The sequence below is a fragment of the Merops nubicus genome, unplaced genomic scaffold, assembly GCF_000691845.1.
Source record: "Merops nubicus isolate BGI_N331 unplaced genomic scaffold, ASM69184v1 scaffold16587, whole genome shotgun sequence".
NCBI classification, from domain to species: domain Eukaryota; kingdom Metazoa; phylum Chordata; class Aves; order Coraciiformes; family Meropidae; genus Merops; species Merops nubicus.
The window spans coordinates 35,414-55,530 of NW_008622434.1; the positions used below are offsets into that span (position 1 = coordinate 35,414).

The window sequence follows — 20,117 nt, forward strand, 5'->3', positions numbered from 1 at the left end:
CCATATTCAGATCTCTCAAATTCCAGGTGAGTGCTCTTCTCACTCCCTCCTGAAATGCAAATGCCACCTCTTCTCCTCCTCATCCTCCCATCTTGCAGACCTAGTCCTGAAACTGAGAGCCCTCATTGTCTCGCCTCTGCCCTCAGCTGAAACTCTTGAGCGAGGGTACAAAGTAATTTGATTTTTTGTTCTTGCTTCTATTCTTCTCTACAAAGTCAGAAAACAGGAAGAAGTAAACATAAGAACGTAAGCAAGAAATAAAATAACAGAAATTGCACAAATTTACAGAGACTGAATGGGTACAGGCTCTCCTTTAGGCATTTAATTAGCAAGCCAATGTCTGATACACATTTTAAACAGTGGGTCATCCATCAAAGCACACACCACACAGCAGGCTTTCAGAATAAAATGCAACTGTAGTAAGAAATTATCCTCACACAATTGTCTTGTGGTTTTGACTCCTGCTGGGATAATATCTAGATCAATAATAGAGGAATTTTCAAAAACTACATTAAAGCCATAAAAGGCTATTCATCACAGAACTCCAAAAATATATTAATAGAGCAAGCCATCACCCTCAGACTCAGGCACAAAATGAATGTGTTAGGAAAACAAATGTAGTGTTCAGGGAAAGGAAGGGAAAAGGTGATTCACCAAAACCATTCAGTGAAACAGTCTCGCTTTTTCTGTAAATTTAAAGTAGTTTGGTAAGAGATAATCACTTATAAATACAGTATTAGAGGATCATTACAGGTAATAGCCCAACTATACAGACTAGAACAACTACACCTCTCCAATTACATCCATTCTATCATAGTCACAAAAAACTGGTGAAAACAGAAGTTCTTCATGTAAAGGAAAAGGTCAGAGCAGTAAAATGCCTATAATTTACCTGAAAGATCTTTAAGGCAGAAAATGTCAACTGCCTTATGAATACCTGACGTGAATAAACAGCACAGCATCAGGGATTTCTGTTGAGACAGCATTATCTAAGTATCTGAACTTTAATTAGCCAAGAGTCCCTGCAGAGCAATAGCAGCCAGTTCTAAAATTAAGGGCAGATAGTACCGTACATTAAAAGAGTTTGATTTTGTTTTTAATTCAGTCCTGCCCCTCAACCTTTCCCTGTCATGTCACGTGTCCACAAACCGGGAAGGAGGCAAGGGCAACACTGGGGAACGGACATCACCAATAAAGCAGGGAAACCTATAGTCAAGGATGGAGAACTGGCTATGAAGAAACTGTGACTTCTGTCAGATGAAAGGATGAGCATCACCTCCAAATAGAACTTTAACAGGTACTGGGAAATGGAAGCACCTCTCCAAAGATTAAAGGGAAAGCTCAGCACATCAAACACTGAAAATCAGGCTGCAAAATCCTGTGAAGTCCTCCCTCACACTGGCAGCTAAAAGGCCTGGTTAACCTACAGTATCTTTCTTCTTTTTTAATGATACACAATCTCTGACTTCCATAAAGCATTACAATATGCCAAAGAAATGTCCTGCGAGGCCTCACCATTTCCTAAAGCACACTGCCAGAGCCTAGTAAATCTTGCTAAATTAACACCACATAGCTCAGTGACCAACAAGAAACACTGAGATGAATTTAATGTGTGCCTGTTACCTCTGCTGACCGAGGTGATGTTTGCTCTGTGGACTGCAGTCAATTGCTGTGCTTTTACAAGAAAAAAACACATCTTTTCTTCGTGATTTTCCAAAATGAAAGTATTTGATCCTCTCTAGATGGTACATAAACACATGCTGAAACTTAAGAACTTGTCCAGAACAGAAATGGATTTCAGTATGGACCTAGGTACTTCTGGTCTTGAAAACCTCCTACCTACTAGCAGCGATTTTCAAACTTCTCCTCCTGAAAGACAGTAAGAGCAGCAGAGATACAAGTTGGTGGGACAGAGGCATATTTGTCCTCATAAAGCAGTAACACCCTTGCCTGGCCCTTGCTACAGCCCCAAATCCCTCTGCAGCACCCCAGCACCACACACTCCCTCACACCGAACCAATCCAGTTACAGGGAGGCCGAGCACTGCTCCTGCCCCTGGTTATTTTGAGATTAGCTATCAAAAAGTGCTAAAAAACTTCCCAGAAGAGCCTCAAAGGAGCAGAATCATCTAATCACAATAAATCTAAACAAAAATGGCTTGTAAATTTTTGGGGCTAAAGAGAACAAGGATCTTAAATTTCAAGTGACATTATGCAATCAGGCCAAGATTGTTTAATTTACCACACGCTGGGTAATAGCCTGAGAAGACTCCATGTTTCCATACTAAAATAGGCTCTTTATTAACAGGGTGATTTGCAGAGAGGCTGTGGGCAGAGCTGGCATTCAAGCCATTCAGCTCCCCAGAGCACCCTCCAAACACTTCTTTCCCATGGTGTGCACTCCTCCTTCCAAGCTCTATTCAAGTTACTATGAAGATTTTTTACAGGTGCAAAGTTAAAGCTAAGTGAGTCCAAAGTGTAGACTGTCATGACATTAACAACAGAAACAGAGAGTCAAGGGAAATCTCGTGAAAGAGCAGGATGTGAGAAGAGTTTGTCATATGTAAAGGCTGACTAGGAGACAAGGTACTCTGGGCTCTCCAGGATGCTCAACTTCACTGTATGCCTAAGTTAGTTACAGATTTGTGACTCTGTAAGAAAACTACCAGATCTATGAGTAAAAGTTCTGTTAAAAGAACACAAGGAGAAGAGAATCACAGAATGTTCTAGGTTGAAAAGGGACCTTTAAAGGTCATCTAGTCCAAAAAGTCTCTGGCAGAGCCTAAAGAAGGTCTGAACCTGCTCTTGCCAAGATCTCAATCTGGACTCATCACTTTTGAAAGATCCTTCGTCCCGCCCACCCAGAAGGGTCCAGGGGATCTGCTCAGCTGAAAAAGTGTTTGATACACCCTCAGGGTGCAGTGATGGCTTTACAAGCCCAAACCTTTCTGTGTTTTGTCATCACCAGCTAGGGGCCAAAATGGACTCTCACACATATGGAGTTCTTGGAGCAGCAACCAGAGAGTAGCAGGGTGTGGGGTCATCTAGGATTTACCCCAACCACTTAGCTTTTCTCCTAAATAAACATCTCATTACTGGGAGTGGTGGGTGTGTGCAACTATTTCTGTACCCCCAGTAACAGCAGCTCTACGTGCCTCAGAAGCCCCTCTGGGTTTGAAGACCTGACATACCCAAGGATTAGTTTATAGGCATTTGTTCATAACCAAGGGTTTAATCTTGACCTTAGCGAGGAACAGGGCAGAGAACTTATTGTCTTAGTGAAAGCAGGCTTCCACATATGGTTTCATCTAGTTTCTGAAGAGCTAAACAATATTAACATTACCTCTGAAAAGTAAAAGCAACTCTGCACCTTATTGTGCCAGAACAAGGGTTCCATGCAGAGCTGTATCTTGAAATGAGCACTCTAATAAGAGGTAAATTAAAATCAAGCAATTTTATTTCAAAATTAAAACATTCTACAGAACTAAAACCAAAGGGCACTTTCATAACTCTTCCTTCTAATGAACTTCTCCAGATTTTTAGCATGTTCAGGCCAATTTTCTAAGTAGCTGCATTTTAAAATGCATTTCATCTCTGTTTGTATAAAAGAGTCATTACATTAGTCCATAGAAGATCATAAAATTCTTCCCTTCTGTGCCATAAATTTTTAGTTTCTGTCATTGCCTGACATTTGGTGTATGCACTGGCAAATGAGACAGCATAATTCATTCACTGTTCACCTTGTGTTTGCAAAGCTGTTACAATAGGAGACATTCAACTTCTGCTAAAAGGCTTGCTAAAAAAAATGACTGAAGTGGCACAGATCAAAAATAATTAGAATGAAGTTCTGCAGTCTTTACTATGGCAAAATGGGCAATAAAATCCATGAAAAAACCCTGTGGATTAGGAGCCAGAATTCAAAAGATATATACATTTAATGGAAAGTTCTTCATGGATTTCAGCAGGGCTTGGATCCAGACTCTTCTAAGTATTTTACAAGTGAGCTCCACATAACCAATAAAGAAACCAAGCTTAGTATCAAGAATCAGGACTTGTTCTCCACCATAAAGGAAGCAACCATCCTGAGGCTACAGATCTTAGACTCCTTCAGTCTTATTTCATGCAAACAGTACCTTTGCATTCAGATACCTCTGTACTGTGCTCCTCAAGGCAAACAGCTGAATTTGGGTCTACCCTTCATGCCTGCTGCTGTTGCTTTTTCAGATACTTCTGATCAAAAACTTTGTGAGCATGACACAGATCTCAAACTGCTTAACCACCTCAATGTCACTGTCTGAAGATGCTGGCTGTCCTTCATCCTCCCTGTAGCTGTTAACTAGGAAAAAAACACAGCTAAGGCTTTAGGCAGTCTGCTCCCTTGGCCAAGAAGCCAGGTGACATGGCACACTTCTAGCTCTCAGATGGACCTTCTAGGGAGAAGAAGGGGACTAGGAGTTTAGGGAGGATTGAGTAAAGAACTTGACAATAGTCCACTTCTTCAAGCCTCTGGAAAGCCTGTGAATGTCACATCAGCAACATTTACAAATTACTAGACCTTGCCCAACTATGCATGTTACACTATTTTTTTAAATATGAAGATATTTAACAGAGCAGAACACAAAGTAAGACACAACACACAGAGAACCACTTGTAAAATCATTAGCATGTGCAAAGACAAAGTAGCAAGCAAAGGACCTGAAAACATTTTCATGCTTGCATTCTCCTCTGGCTCCTGCTAAGTTGGAGCGAGAACTTTTATGCAGAAAAAGCAACTCAGAGGTGACATGCTCTGGGTAATACCATGAACACATAGATACGGTACGTGGCTAACAGGCACTGCTGACTCCCATCTGCCAGCAGCAGAGGAGCTCGGGAGAGCAATGTAAATTGTAACCTTTAAAAGTGAAGACACACATTGGAGCATGTTCCAGTGAGTGCCCTTCCCCTCCTGCTACCAACACGTGCTTTGGGTACGAGACCACTGCACCCTCCTTAGCGTGTGAATATCTGCCAGACGGGGGAAGGGGGGTTCCATACATCCTCTGTACACCTGGCCTTGCGCTGTCAGGATGCAGATGCAGAGGTGCCTGGCTGGTCTCCCTGCCAGCAGCACCAGGGGAGCAGGGCAGCAGGAGGCTGACTCCCACGGGCAGTGGGTGCCCCCGTGTGTGCGGGGGCCACGCTGTGAGGCAGCCAGCTGCCGAGGCGGGGCACCCCCTGCATGCCCTCAGCCTCAGCTGCACCATACGGTTGCCAAGACTCTTTGATAATCGCCATGGCAAAGCCGAGCAGCTGAACTAAGGGGCGTTGCAGGCAAACGGGCGGAGGGCAGCCTTCTCCCAGCCACGGCCTGTTTGGGAGGGAAAGCACCTTCTTCCACCTGGATCCTGCTTTAACACACTGCGTTAGGTCTACTAAAAATGTGTGCTATAAACTTGATGACAACTGCTGTCATTGCTCCATAAATTTACCTGCTGCTCCACAGATGATGGCACTCAGCAACTTGGGCAGAGAGGACAGAGCAAGGAACTGCTCCCACCACCAGCCCAGAAGAAGCTGGATACTTCCATGCTGCCACACTGGTAGATTTGACCCTCTGGTCTGATTTGCCACAGTTTAACAATAAGCCTGCTGTTTCTTCTAGAAAATTGCTCTTCACTGGAGGAAAAAGCTAAGTGTTCTTATTCTGATAAAAATGAAAAAGGTTTCAGACATTAGTTTGTAAATGGTCAGTGACCAGCTATCATAAAATGGATTATTTTTTATGCAAGCTGTTAAAAATAAGTTTTCTTTTTTTTTTTTTTAAATAAAAATTATTTCAACAACCCTCTGGCCTCAATGTGCTACACTATTCAAATAATCAACACATAAAACGAAACATTCTTTTTCAGCCTACTGTGTTGTTAGCTCACTACCTGCAGTTCATGCAACCTCTACAAAATTAATTTATTTCTCAGCAAATGCTGGTAGTTCTATTTATATGTGTATATCTTTCGGGTATTTAAGATTAAAAAAAAAAAAATATTCTAGTTGAAACAAAAGTTCACTTTTCAAAATCCTGAGTAGATTATCATTTTATTAATTAAGCCACATCATTCATCATTTGCTAAAACAACCATAACATTAAAATCCTGGGTCTGTGGGCATGAGGCTGTATACTTAAATAAATTTGAATTAACACAGTATTCAATCATGGTTATTACAAGAAATTTGGCAAAGGCCCTGTGGAAGCAGCACTCCTGGACCACTTCCACAAGGGCACTCCCTGGGTGACCTGCATGCAACTCCCTGCAGAACGGAGCAGAGCCCTTTTTCTAAGACAGAAGGGGAAGAGTTAAGAGATGGAGGGGAGAAGTTTGGCCCACTTTGATATATTACTGGCCACTTGACTTGGACTTTACCCATCCCCAAAGTACGACTGCACCACTCACTATGACCCCAGATGTTATTTGGAAGCACGCAGGCCAATTAAACAGTGACACTGGGGAATCTGCAGCAAACATTTCATATGTCTGCTGCTGAATCTCTGCTGAGCAGGAGGCAGCTCCATGTCAGCTTAGTATCTCTGTATTAATAAAACTAACTTTACCCAGGGGAAAGAAAAACGTTCACCATTCAAACATACAAGTGTCCTGATTACGAAAGGACAAGGAGCAAACATTTTCTATATCACCATGGAAACTTAAATAAAGGACCCATAATTACAATCTAAATTCTGGAAAGATAATGAATACATCTTGAGATCTGCAGATGTTGTATTGCACATACATATTTCTAGCAACTTCATCTCAATTACTTCTATGCAGCATCTGTTTTACGAATCAACTTCCCACCCCTCATAAGGAGGCTTGTGGGATTTATTTCCCCCCCCAACCCAGAGGAGACAGTGGGGGAGGAAGGAGGGTGACCTCCTTTTCTGGCAAGGTATTTCAAACTACCACTATTTATTCAGAAATTTCAAACACCCAATCAGTTACAAAGTTAGCTTACAGGCATCCAAATACACTAAGTTAAAATGCATGAAATAAATAATTCAAGAATACTCTGCAGTGTTACCAAGTATAAAGAATAACATCATTTGCTCAAACCTTATCCAAGAAAAAAAATTACCGAATAAAATACATGGTGTAGGTGTAAAATATAGATGTACTTCATACATTCTGTCTGCCTGCATGTTCAAAAACAACAATAAACAACAGTCATTTTAACTGAACAATGAAAATTTTGCAAATGCCACGTTTCTGCTTTCCTATTCATTTCCTGCTGCCCCTGTGCGTCCACTTTCATCTTAAAGATTTTGGTTCTGCTTTACTCAAGTCAGTGAGAGTTTCAATGGAAGCATCACCAAGCCCTGAAGGCAGCAGAACTACTATACAAAAAAAATGTGTTTGATCATATAACCAAAGACACTATCAGTACATCTATGCATAATGCAAATACTCGGAGGGTCCCAGGAACGCTCTGTGCCATGTTCTTTGCTATTATAGAAGCAGTCACACAGGCCTGGCCTTAAAATTTTCATGATCAGGTTGACATAGAGAAACAGTGATCTGCAACAGTTCCTAACTCGGCAAATCCCAGAAAGGCACACAGAAAGGAGAACTGGAAAGGTCTGCTGCAAACAAGGGATTTCTTAACACTTCTCACAAAAAAAGGAGGGACAAAAAAAGGGGAGATGTAGCAACACATGTAAAGGGAACATGCAGAATCACAGAGCTGCTACTATTAATTCCTCTGATTTGCACTGTCTTCAATCTGCAATCGTCTTCTCACTCTTGCTGTCCACCATCCAAACTGTGAGTTCAAGCAGAAGTACAGAGTAATACAACTCCCTGATTTACAAGCTCAACCAAGGAGGAGAGCACCCGATAGCTTTGTTCGTGCTCAAAACTATTTGCAGATACAATCTGATCACCAAAACGACTTCTTGCTATAAAATAGAAATTAAATCCAAAACTGCCATCTAAAACTCAAATGTATGTACATTTGATGACAAATGTGCTGTGAGGTGCTAAATCCATGCTTCTACATGTGCCATTATGGACAAAGATTGTGCACAGCGACTGTACACTGTTGACTAACACCAATGGGTCATTTAATGATAAGTAGAAGGCAGCCTTCAGCCGGATGTTCTCCCTGCACCCAGACATATGTTGGTTTGTCCCTTTCTAGTAGGTTTAGCAACCAGGGAACCGTTTGGTGCCTGGTGTTAAAGGTAAGGTCCACTCCTGTTTGCTGAATGTCAAGTGACAGTCTCCTGCTTTTGTAACACAGCACTCTCACCGTCTCCATCTGTCCTCACCCCTTACCAAACCAACTGGGAATCTCTCTCAGGTGAACACATTTGGGTGTGTGCACGCAGTGCCAGGCAGAGCAAATCACAATTTGGCAGGTTTCATACCAGGGGATATTTAAAAAAAAAAAGGCAAACAAAAGAAGTCAGTGAGCAATTTGAAGCAAGACATTATTTGGCTCTGACCATCAAGCACCTCTGTAGCTGAACAATATAGCAGTTAGAACAATAAATTCCAATTCTGCTCACTGCTGTGCAAAGAAATAGAGAACTGCCCACAGAGAACAGCATGAAAACCAACATATCTTCTTCTTGCTTTCTTCTTACTTCCAAATTTGGATTTTAAAAATAGGAACATGGGATTAAGCTTCAAACTAACTCTCACTTTGCTACTTAAAGTTCTTCCATAACTAAAGAAAATGGCAGCCAAGAAGCACAAGCACAATCATCCCTAATTTTCCCAGTCACCTACTTTACATTTTAGATGTGGAATAAACTTGAGTCAGGCTTCATTTATGCTACTGGGTACAGGCTCAGGATTTGTGGAGAACTGGAAGAAAGAAAAAGATTACACACTGTAGGAGACACTGCTAAGCCAGGAAAACCCCTGGTGTGGAAGCAGTTACATCCATGAGTCAGCCTACCCTAATTTCCCAGCCTGGTTTTGGTTGCTTGAAGAAAACATGCAGCTGCAGAGGAAGAAAAACACCTTCTGCCAGCAGATGCTGTGTCTGTGCTGGGGATGCTGCAGGGCACAGGTGTAGCTCTGTATGGTCTGGGGTGTGGGGCTGTAAGTGCCCAGGTACTCAGAAACTAAACAAACTGTTGGGGCCCAATGGCTGACAAGTTACAAACCACTGTCCTTTCCCTCCAACAAAAAAATCACTTTTACTTTAAAGCATTATTTTTATGACAGTTTTCCAGGTAGCTGTCATATCACAATGGGTTGAATTTCTTCAGGTTCCACATTACAGTGTCGTCTACTTGTCTGCCTGGCTTGGACACATATTTCTCCTAATGCAAGGGAGTCACTTTGTAAGCTCTCTCCAGTACATTTAAGGAATTTTCTCTGAGTTGGCACTAGATTTTCCAGAAGATGGCCTTCTACCTAGCAGAAATCAAACTGGCCAAGGAAACATTCAGGAAACCCAGGATATTGGCTCTTAGAATCATAGAATCCTTTAGGTTAGCAGTGACCTCCAAGATCATCAAGTCCCACCATTGAGCCATTAGGGCTCTAAAGTCCTCTGCTAAAACAGATCAGAATCTGTCAGGGTTGGAAGGGACCACAAGGATCACCCAGTTCCAACCCCTCTGCTATGAGCAGGGACACCTCTCACTAGATCAGGCTGCCCAGAGCCTCATCCAGCCTGGCCTTAAAGCCCCCCAGGGATGGGGCCTCAACCCCCTCCCTGGGCAATCCATTCCAGGGTCTCACCACTCTCATGGGGAAGAACTTCTTCCTCACATCCAGCCTGAATCTGCCCACTTCCAGCTTTGCCCCATTCCCCCTAGTCCTGTTGTTATTTGATATCCTAAAAAGTCCCTCCCCAGCTTTCTTGTAGGCCCCCCCTAAGATACTGGAAGGCCACAATAAGGTCACCTTGGAGCCTTCTCTTCTCCAGACTGAACAGCCCCAATTCTCTCAGTCTGTCCACACAGGAGAGCTGCACCAGCCCTTGGATTATTCTCATGGTCCTTCTCTGGACACACTCCAGCAGGTCCACATCCCTTTTGTAACAGGGGCTCCAGAACTGGATGCAGTACTCCAGGTGGGGTACTCTTGCTCCTCTTCAAAGCAGTTTCACTACACCATGCTCACAACCTGCCAGACCCAGCTCACGCATGTTGATCACACACAAATCACAGCACCCAATGCTGTAACCATCAGCATAGCACCCACAAGTCTTTGTTTGCTGATTAACAGGGTGGAAATCAACTCCCTCGCAAAGAGATTTTTTTGGGGTTGTACGGATAACAACTGCATTGCAACAAGGCTGGTATTTATCTTCCCACTGATTTTTCTAATTGAAACTTTCTGTTTGCTACCAGAGGGTTGATTCACCACAGCCCCCTTTACCACCACTGTAACACCACCGTTTCCATGGCACTCCAGGGGAAAATCGCAGGCTTCAGCAGCAGCGGTGGGTGGGCATGTGGTGCAACAAGACTCACGTGTTCAAGACTAAAGCTGTTACCCAAAAGGGACACTCCTGTCCTCCTTCTTGTTTCAGTTTTAGCAATCATGTGGCCAACTCACGTGATTCAGAAGTAATAGGGAAGGGGCTGGTAACTCCTAGCTGAAGCAATGAGCTTCTCTGGTTCACCCCACAGTGGCCTGCTCATAAGGCCAGACATGAGAAGTAACACAGCTGTGTGATGGGGGAAGAACAATATATCTCAGCTACAATCTTACACCAGCTACTGACAATGGCAAAACTGCACCCTGAGGCCCAGGGGCTTTATAGCTACATTATTTATGGCTGTTAGTGTAGATCCCCAAAACTGACTCTGTGACACAGAGCTTCAGCAAACCTCAGTGCTCTCATAAATCCAAATTTAGGTGTTTCTATTCAGCACCACCACCCTCATACTATTTGCTGGAAAATACTCCCCCACAGATTATGCTGCTACGTATAGACCATATGGGCTTGAATCTCTCTCATCCTGAGGGGAAAAATGCCTCCAAGCACCTAGCTTGTGTGGGCAAGCACTCACACCCCATGCAATGAGTCCCTCCAGGGATGCTTCATCTCTTATGGATACTGAGCTCTCTAGACAGGGGCACACCTGCCTGAAAATCAGGAACTTTTAGGTAGGGTGCTGAAGACATGAAAGTATCAGCTATTTTCATGGTCATACGGAAGGGTTTTTCTACAGGTTTTGCTACAGACTGCTTGAAGATCCAACTGAAGTCATTCCTGTTGGTCTACAAATAGGTACTGATGAAGCCTCTCTAACTCAGTCTGAGGAAGCTGCATGAGAACCATGCAAACAGCACTGCAGAGTTACAGTCCAGCCACACCTTCCTCGTTGCCTGGAAAGACCCACACAGCCCAACAATGCCATTCAGTACCCAGAAAATGGCACAGTTTTTCCACCACAACTGTAATCTTGTCTTTGCTTTCAGTGCAGTCTTTCCCCTTGCTTACTAAAAATGTTTAATGAGTCCGTGAGGCCACCCAAAATTATAGCTGCTGCCAATAGGTCATTACAATAGCCAAGATGAGCTGGGCACAAGGAAGTCATATCCACACCCCTATCTGGTCAGAGGTGAGGACTAACACCAGCTCACTTTTTGCCATAGTGATCCCACTTCATGCAAGCTCACGTTAGTGAGTCTGGGGCTGTTAAACAATACAAAGAAGCCAGAAGGAAACCAAGGTGGATTATCTGCTTCCAAAAGCCCTAATGGTCATTCCCTTCTGAAAGAATTTGCCTGCCTCATGGGCTGACATCTACCTAGACTTGTGCGAAACAGTCAACGCTGTCCCACACAACATCCTGGTCTCTAAATTGGAAAGACATGGATTTGTTGGAGGGACCACTCAGTGGATAAGGAATTGGCTGGTTCCCACTCAAAGAGTTATGGTCAACTGCTCAATGTCCAAGTTGAGACCTGTGATGAGCGGTGCTCCTCAGGAAGGACATGGACCTGTTGAGTGGGTCCAGAGGAGACCACAAAGATGATCTGAGGCTGGAACCCCTCTCCTGTGAGGATAGGCTGAGTTGCAGGTGTTCAGCTTTCAGAAGAGAAGGTTCTGGGGAGACCTTATTGTGGCCTTCCAGTACCTGAAGGGGGCCTACAAGAAAGCCAGGGAGGGACTTTTTATAAGGGCTTACAGTATTAGGACAAGAGATAATGGCTTTAAACTGGAAAAGGGTAGATTTAGATTGGAAATTAGGAAGAAGTTGTTACTTCTTCCTAATTGAAGTAGGAATGTAGAAGATGAAGGTAGTACTGGAGGGACCACTGGAACAGGTTGCTCAGGGAAGTTGTGGATGCCCCAGCACTGGATGTGTTCAGGACCAGGTTCTAAGGGGTTTTGAGCAACCTGACCTAGTGGGAGGTGTCTCTGCCCATGACAGGGCTTAGATGATCTTTAAGGTCTCTTTGAGCCCAAACCACTCTATGATTTTATGATTCTATGGGTTTGTATAAGTAGTTTCTACAAAGTAGATCAAGCCAACAACTGTGACTGGAAAAGAAAAAATATCAAAGACAAAAATTACTCCTATTTGTATCAGCAAACAGAAATACTATGCTGCAGCTCTGCACCAAGTGCTGCTAGTAGGCCTGCACCCAGGCTCCACCACAACACAATGAGATCATTCACACCTGCCTCGCCTGTAGTAGGGAAGGAAGGTGAGGAGGCAGGGTTTCTAGGAGAGTGGCAGCACTTCCCAGATGCTGCCAGGATGCTGTTTATTGGTAAATGAAGCCTCTTGAGTCCTAAACAGCCTTCCCAGAGGAAGACAGAGTTGCAATTGCCATATGGGGAGTGGGAAGAGGATGCCACTTAGCAAAAGTGGATCAGAAAATACAGGCACAAACACACGCTCACACACACGGTTTGTTCTATAACTGCATGGAATGGCAAAATCCATTTCTTCCTTCTCCATACAGCTTATGCAACCTTCTAGATGGCAGGAGCAGATGACAAGTACTCCTGAACATCCTTCCTCAAGTCCCCTAGGGAGATAGGCACAAGGAAGCTCTGCCCACCAGACAAAGAACCTGGCGAAAGCCCAAACCCCTGATCCACAGTGGGCTCACAAAGATACTGTGTTTAAAATCACCAAATGAGGATGAACAGCAATGATGACAGGCATAAGACAGAGCCTGCAATGGTAGCACCTTTGAAAACTTGTGGTTTTGAACCACTCTTTGGCTTCACTCCCCCTGCTGTAAAGCTGACATATCACAATCCACTCTCCTTTCAGGCCTGCCACATACCCTCATCACCACTTACTTTTGGTACCATGAATGAAGATCCCTTATAATTTGAAGCTTTGAAAAGACTGCAAAGGAATATTTTAATTTTAAAAAGGAACATGGTACCACCTCCACAAGGACAGAAGTCTGTGCACAAACACTCTGAGTGGTTCTGAATTTCCCAAAGAAAGCATTCAATACAAACTCACGTCTGCAGTTCATTTCAGAGAGCTGCAGACTCACACCACATTCTTCCAAGACCAGATGCACACCCCCAGACACGTTAGTGCTTTCTCCCACTCGAGCAGCCAGCAGTGTTTTCTGTAAAGTGCTTTTGTCCACTGCTTGTCTTTGCTTTCCTTCACTCAGTCCTCATGGTGCTATTGATTCAGTGTAGCCTCTTTGAGTGTCCTGCTCTGAGTACAGGCACTGATTCTTATAGGGCTACATTCTGGCTAGAGCACTGGCTGGCTGGCTGGCTCCATAGCCAGACAGATGATAAAATTCATAAACACTTCAGATCTTTATATGGAAACTGGCCACCTATCTATTTTAGTCTCAAGTTCAAGCAGAAGTTTTGTTTAATGCACAAGCAGCATCTTTTTGCTACAGGTATGTTTTTGCCATAGGGGTTATAGGACCTAATGAAAACTCACTTCTTGCCTAGGAATTTATGACCATATGAAAGGGCATTTACTGAGGTCAGGAGAGCTCAAATACAACAGAAAGAATAATTTCCTCTACTACAGCAATTACTGGCAAAAATCAATGACCCCTGTTAAGCTGGAGGCCAAAGTGAGTAAATGCAATAGTGCTTTCTAGTTTTAAAAACTCCCAGAGCCTCAGTTGCGTGCCTGCCCCTCACAGGTATAGAGGATAACTCTTCAGCCACCTAGACAAGATTCCTACTAGGACATCAAACTTCCTAGCATTCCAAGGTCAAAAAATTTACTTTAGTGCAACTGAAATCCAATCGTTCCCTGGCACTGAGGTTGTCTAATTCATGGGGAAAAAAACCTCTGATGATTTGAAGTTTCAGTGCAGTGCTCACCTATACTTTCCACCAGTGTTAGGAACACGGTGTCAGACAGCTCAGGAGGCTCCTCAGTCACAGAAGTGGCTGTGCAAAATACTTCAGCTGTGACTTGGAAGACTTGGCTCTGCTGGCGTGTCTGTCCCCAGGCCTTCTTGGAGCTAACTTAATGGCCACTTTTGGCTTTCTGTTGCAAAGTACATGAGCCCTGAGGAAGAAGTTGCCTAAAGCCATTGGATTCAGAGCACAACCATTGCTGCTCTTCAAGGTTTTCATTATTACTTTTTTTTCCTCTATAGACTGAGGCTGGGAAGCAGACGGAGTGGCGAGCTCTACCCCTCTGCTTGCAGCATACTACTTTTAGAAGTGGCTTATTGCTCCACTGCTTTTTTCCCCCCCCAGTTCTTAAATCAAATGTGCAGTGACAGATTGGGCAGCCACGCTCTTGCCAGCCACCCCCAGTCAGCTGAGCAGCAGCTCATCAGCCATGGTGATGTGAGACAGTTTCTCCAGCAGAAACACCGAGGTTAAACAATGAAGGAGGGTCTCAAGGAAGCTGCAAAGAGCAAGTTCATCTCTATTTGCAAAACTTACAACTACATGATGTGCAAATGGTGGCAGGGATCTGTGTGCATAGAAGGGTTGGTGTTCCCACCATCGACCTCCTAAAGCAAACACCAGGCACTGCAACACTTCCTGATCCTTGTTTTTAAACTGTGCATCAGAAGCATCCAAAGTGAAAAACTTTCCCCTGCATTTGTCTGAAGCCTTGGCACAACACTACTAGCATGATTTAAGTACAGACTGGGACTTGGCGGCAACCAAACCTGCACCCTGCTGATTAGCATGCCTCACAGGATCTAACAGACGTTTGAATTACTTAAGAACTCAAGAATTTCATTGCTCAAACACTTTGTTAGATCCCTCAGCCTAAAAATGGTTTTCAGTAATGTGCGTGCTGCTTTGGGGCTTCAAAAAAGCTACTCTAGGAGCTAGGAAACATTTCCTAAGAGGCAAATGTGTGATCAAAAACATATTTGATAAAAAGGAGAAGGGGTAATGATGTTTTTTAGCTGCAATTTTATTTTATTCCATCTCAGAAGCATGCTCTAAGTTTGAGAGAGGGGAACAACTATTGGATTTTCCTTTGCATCTTTTCTAAACCAAAATTATTTTCATCTAGAGTTGGTGGGGGCTTTTTCTCCCCTAAACCAAATAAACTATAATATTGGAATGACCTTGTAACGGCTTTCTGTGGTTCTTTAATCACCAGTGGCTGCTAAATGAAGCATATCTATTTTCTCTGTTACATTACTATTGGCAACCAGGTCTTCAGTAAGTGCCCAGAAATATTTCCATGGCAACAAAAAGCATTCGGCATTGCTACCGTTTTGTGCCAATTTAGCTTTAAAATATTCTATTGTGGAGAGAAATATGGTACATTAAATGAAATAAAGTCAAGATGCAATGTTCTGAAAAGAATACAAGGATAAACAGGAAACATGTATTTTGCAGAAATAGGGGGGGAAAAAAATGCCAAATGGGAGAAAAAAAATGTTCAAAGCTAATATTGATGCTACTGAAGGCCTTTGCTGAATGTCAGCAAGCCCATGTGCTTGCTCACATTGTCACTTGGGGTTAGGTAACAAAGCTAACAGAAATAAGGATACCTCAAACAACATCTCTTGATCATTTTAATCCATGACTGAAATTTTAAATTGCCAGGGTATTACAGCCTCTCTGCATGTCTAGGTTACCATCAGAAGAGTTCATACTCTTGATGTTAGAGAATGAATCTAAAGGAAAAAGAGGAAATAACGAGTTGAAAAATGAAATACAAAGAGTACGTGTCTGTTTTGGAAGCATAGGGTCACTTAGGAGAGCAAAACGTGTTCTTCCTCATCAAAGATCTTGCAGAAGACATTTTCAAATAAGAGTTCAGCACTTCCTCTCCTATTATACAACCTAGTTCTGAGAAAAAAAGTCACCAGCTCCCAGTCCTCCAACTTTCAAACAGCCAACTTTATGACTATGAAGTCTTGAGACCACCGGATGGCCCTTTGTGCAGTGCATTGCAGAGACAGAAGGTTAAAAGACTATTTGACGGCATTTGGGGTGACATTCCCTTTGGTGTAAAAAGCTATGCAATGCCCTCTGAAGTGTTTTGTGTGGAAGTAGAGAGCTCTAGGCAGCAGCAGTGTAGGTGCTGGGGAGCTCTGTAAGACCAGCCTTCCAGTCCACAGCAGCTCCAGAGAGCTTACTGAGAAGGAAAGCCAATGAACACTGAGAGTCCAGCAGCAGCCTGATCAGTACCTGCTGTCAGCTGAGAGGGGTTCAGAGTGCCCCTCTCCTGCAGCAGCCATGTTGGGTTACTGTGGCATCTGTCACTCTCTGTGTCTCTCACCAGGAAAATTCCTCTGGTCCATGACACGCTCCTACAGATCCTCTTTCTCAGATGTCCCCGCAGACAAGGCAGCAGGTGAGGAACTGCTCTGACAGCAACAGCAGCCCATTCCTGGCCCCCACTTCCCTGAGAGCTCACCACTGTTTCTCCCATCCACTCTGAGCAAGGACGTAGTCCAGAGACAGGACAACAATCTGCAGCCTTCCATTGCAATAATGTGTTCAGCACTTGGCTGCTCTCCAGACTGCTCTGGGGTCCCCCAGGATTTGCCATTAATCATTCTAACAGCCCCTCTTGGGGGTACAGGCTCTGCAGGAGACAAGGTTGCACCCTGGCTAGCACTTGTCCAGGAGGATCCATGGCCCAAGCACTCCCTGGAAGGACACTATGTGCCCTGCTCCATGACATCTGTGCACACACTGGACACCTAATCCAAGCACACAGTAAATCCAGCCCTGCAGCATTGACTTGGTGCTTAGGAACAAACCCCGTGGGCAGGATATTGCACAGGCAATGTGTAGTGACAACAGAAGGTAGGGGACCTGTACAGGTTAGAGGCTGGGGTCCAAGAGACACAGCCCTGGTGTGCTTAATCTGAGTACTGGCAATCATTCATTTGGAATATGAAACAGGCAGTCCCAGTCTGGGAGACAGAACAGCTAGAGCAAAAGCTCTTTTTAATTATTCACTCCCTGGCTGTAAAAGTGTGAGGAATAGTAATAAATAAAAGAGCTAATTTTAACATTCATTAAAGAACACCATCAAGGTTTATACCCTCCCAGTCTGATATTCCTATGAAATACGAAAACAAACAGCCTGATCTTCCACAATCTGCACCAAAAAGGCTAAATATGCAAGACTTCCTCAGAAGCCAAGAGTGATGAAAAGCTCTTGGTCATTATAAACCAAACATTTTCAAGAGCATCTACTGCTTGCTTAAAAAAAAAAAAATTTAGATATTTGAAGCCAAATTCTGAAGACTCTCAGTGAGCCTCAAGTTCTTCATCAATTCCATATTGTAGTCCCACTCCCCCCACCCCTTTCCTCCCTTATCCCCCTTCCTAGGATGCTTGTAAAGAGCAGCTTGAAACCAGCAAGACCTGAGGATGGTGCCAGCAGGACCGCAGCTTTCCTGCCTGTGGTTGGGACACACATCTCCATCAGTTCATCTCCACCAGTCCTCTGTGACCCAGGTAACTTCCAGCCACAATTAGAGCGATATTGAGTGAGCACCAGTCACATGGCTGAAAGCCAGTCCTGAACATCACCACCTGGAAAAGCTGCTCATGTCACTTAATGATCAGGAGTCACAGCTAGGCCTATTTAAAACTGAAAATACCAAATTCAGTTCTCCTTCCCATAATCTCCTGCCTGCTATCCTCTTCAGTCTCATTTGAAAAGCATGTGGGGGTGGTGGGAGGGGAGGAAAGTGATTTGGGAGCCTTTCATCCATAAAATCGTGAGATATGGCTGGCTTTTTAGTACAGCATTTCACAGCACATGGCACAGTAACATCTTGAGATTTCTGGCATAAAGAAAGGAGGTTTGAGTTTATATATATCTTTAATAGCAGTGACGCAAAGCCAGATGGTTCTCAAAGCAAAGGCTTAAGGCTCAACACTCCCTTTGAAGGGTCCTGCTACCAGAAACAAAACATGGAGGGAGTAAAATACCCCCCTGCTACAGCAACATGGCCCAACTGCCTTCCAATACACAGCATCTCACCCTGGGGATTTCCACTTATTTCAATGAGATTAGTCTCACAAACGAGAGCAGAATTGGAAACAGAATAGGAAAGGTTAGATTTTTCTTTGGGATTTGGGGAGCTTTATTTGAGCTGTGAGAAACAAAGACAACACGGAACATAATGAGCAGATTAGCAACTAAATCAAATCAATGTCAGAAAGGAGAGGTCTGGATAATACTGTCAGGGTGCGTGCTAGCTGCTTACCTGCAAAACTTGCCTCGCCATTACTGCTTTTTAGGGTGTCACCCAAGCTGAGGTTGAGCTCATGACCTCCCGTCCTCACGGAGGCTTCACCTTCTTCCTCAGCGATGGGAGGAAGCCGATCAAGTGGCTGGAGATCTTCAGTCATCCAGTAGGATCCATTGGCCACCAAAAATCTGGTGTTTTCAATACACTGCTCTGGTAAACTGCTGGTATTTTTAACCCATCTTTGCTTCTGTGGACCCACGTCTGAGCCATGAGGGAGGTCTTGTGAAGCAAGATCAGGACCCCCAGTGTGACCACCTTCTCTCGGATATAAGTATTCTGCATCCCATAGGTCCAGGTGTCGTTCATCATCCGATTCCTCAGAATAATCCTCATAAACTCCTCCATTATTCTCCAAGTCCCGACTCCTCTCTTCTTCTGACTTACGACCCACTCCACTCAAATTTAGCAGTGAAGCAGATATAGAGTCTCCTGCCTGTTGGATAGCTTCGTATATTTGAGACATCCAAGAAGACAGTGGCTGAAGGAAATTCTGAGCAGCCTCAGAAGCCATGTTTAACACTATGCCAGTATCCGGCGATCAGTTGTTCAGCTTTGCCATCATGTCACTTGTAATTCAGGGAGCTACAGAATAAGCACTATGAGAGATTACTGTAAATTGCTTGTCCATCAACACCTGTCGACACACTATCTACGTAAGATGTCTAGAACTGAGAGGAGAAATGGAAAAAGCACTTCTACCCATTGAGACTGCCACTAGAAATCCAGAAATGATGGACAAATTACACAAATTCCTGCAGCGAGCTGGAAAGCTTTAATTCAATTGCTAAACCTTATATAAAAATAAAAACACAGAACAACAGAACAGAAATACTTTTTCTCAAGTGCCTGCATTCTGGTTACAGCTGTTATCTGACCTGGTAAAAAAAGCACAAAACAACCTGCAGTCAAAAATCTCAATCTCTTGGCCCTGATTTCCACCCCATCCTTACCTTAGCATTAACATGTCCAGATGGGAATTTGGAGAGAATTACGGTTTGATCACAGTGACAGGCCTAAAGTGTGCAGAACCAACCCATGGCAGACAACCATCCGAAATGCTTTGCTCATGAAAGGCTCTGAAGAAGCTTTTTCAGCCCACAGAGTAACACAGCCCAGTGTTGTTCTGCCCTTGACAGAAATGAAAAAAAACAAAACAAAACAACAGGAGGTGTAATATTATAGGTATGAAATTCCTGGGAACAGAAGTCAGTTAACAAAAGCAGGGGTGTCATGTCAGTATGATGTGTTTTGTCAAAACCCATCTAAAAGCTGAATAAAAACATGGCTAGTAGAAAGTTAATCACAAAACAGATATACTTTTAGGAACTCTGAAAAGAAGGAGAAACCTACAAACAGGATGATGGGTTTAGGAAGAATGAATTAAAAAGTTGCAGATTTTAGGCTTAAAGACAATTAAAAAGAATCTTCAAAAATTACTACCAGTGTCTTGCTGAAT

The 20,117-nt window shown here is 43.6% G+C and overlaps 1 protein-coding gene across 1 annotated transcript in view; it reads right to left on the minus strand.

The window, feature by feature from the left end:
- Window positions 1-19,178, minus strand: part of SYT16 (synaptotagmin XVI) — a 40,293-nt gene extending 21,115 nt beyond the window's left edge. The window contains exon 1 of the mRNA XM_008944790.1: window positions 18,617-19,178. Coding sequence (XP_008943038.1) covers window positions 18,617-19,172 — 556 coding nt within the window. The 5' untranslated portion in view covers window positions 19,173-19,178. The remainder of the gene's footprint in view (window positions 1-18,616) is intronic.
- Window positions 19,179-20,117: the final 939 nt, after the last annotated feature.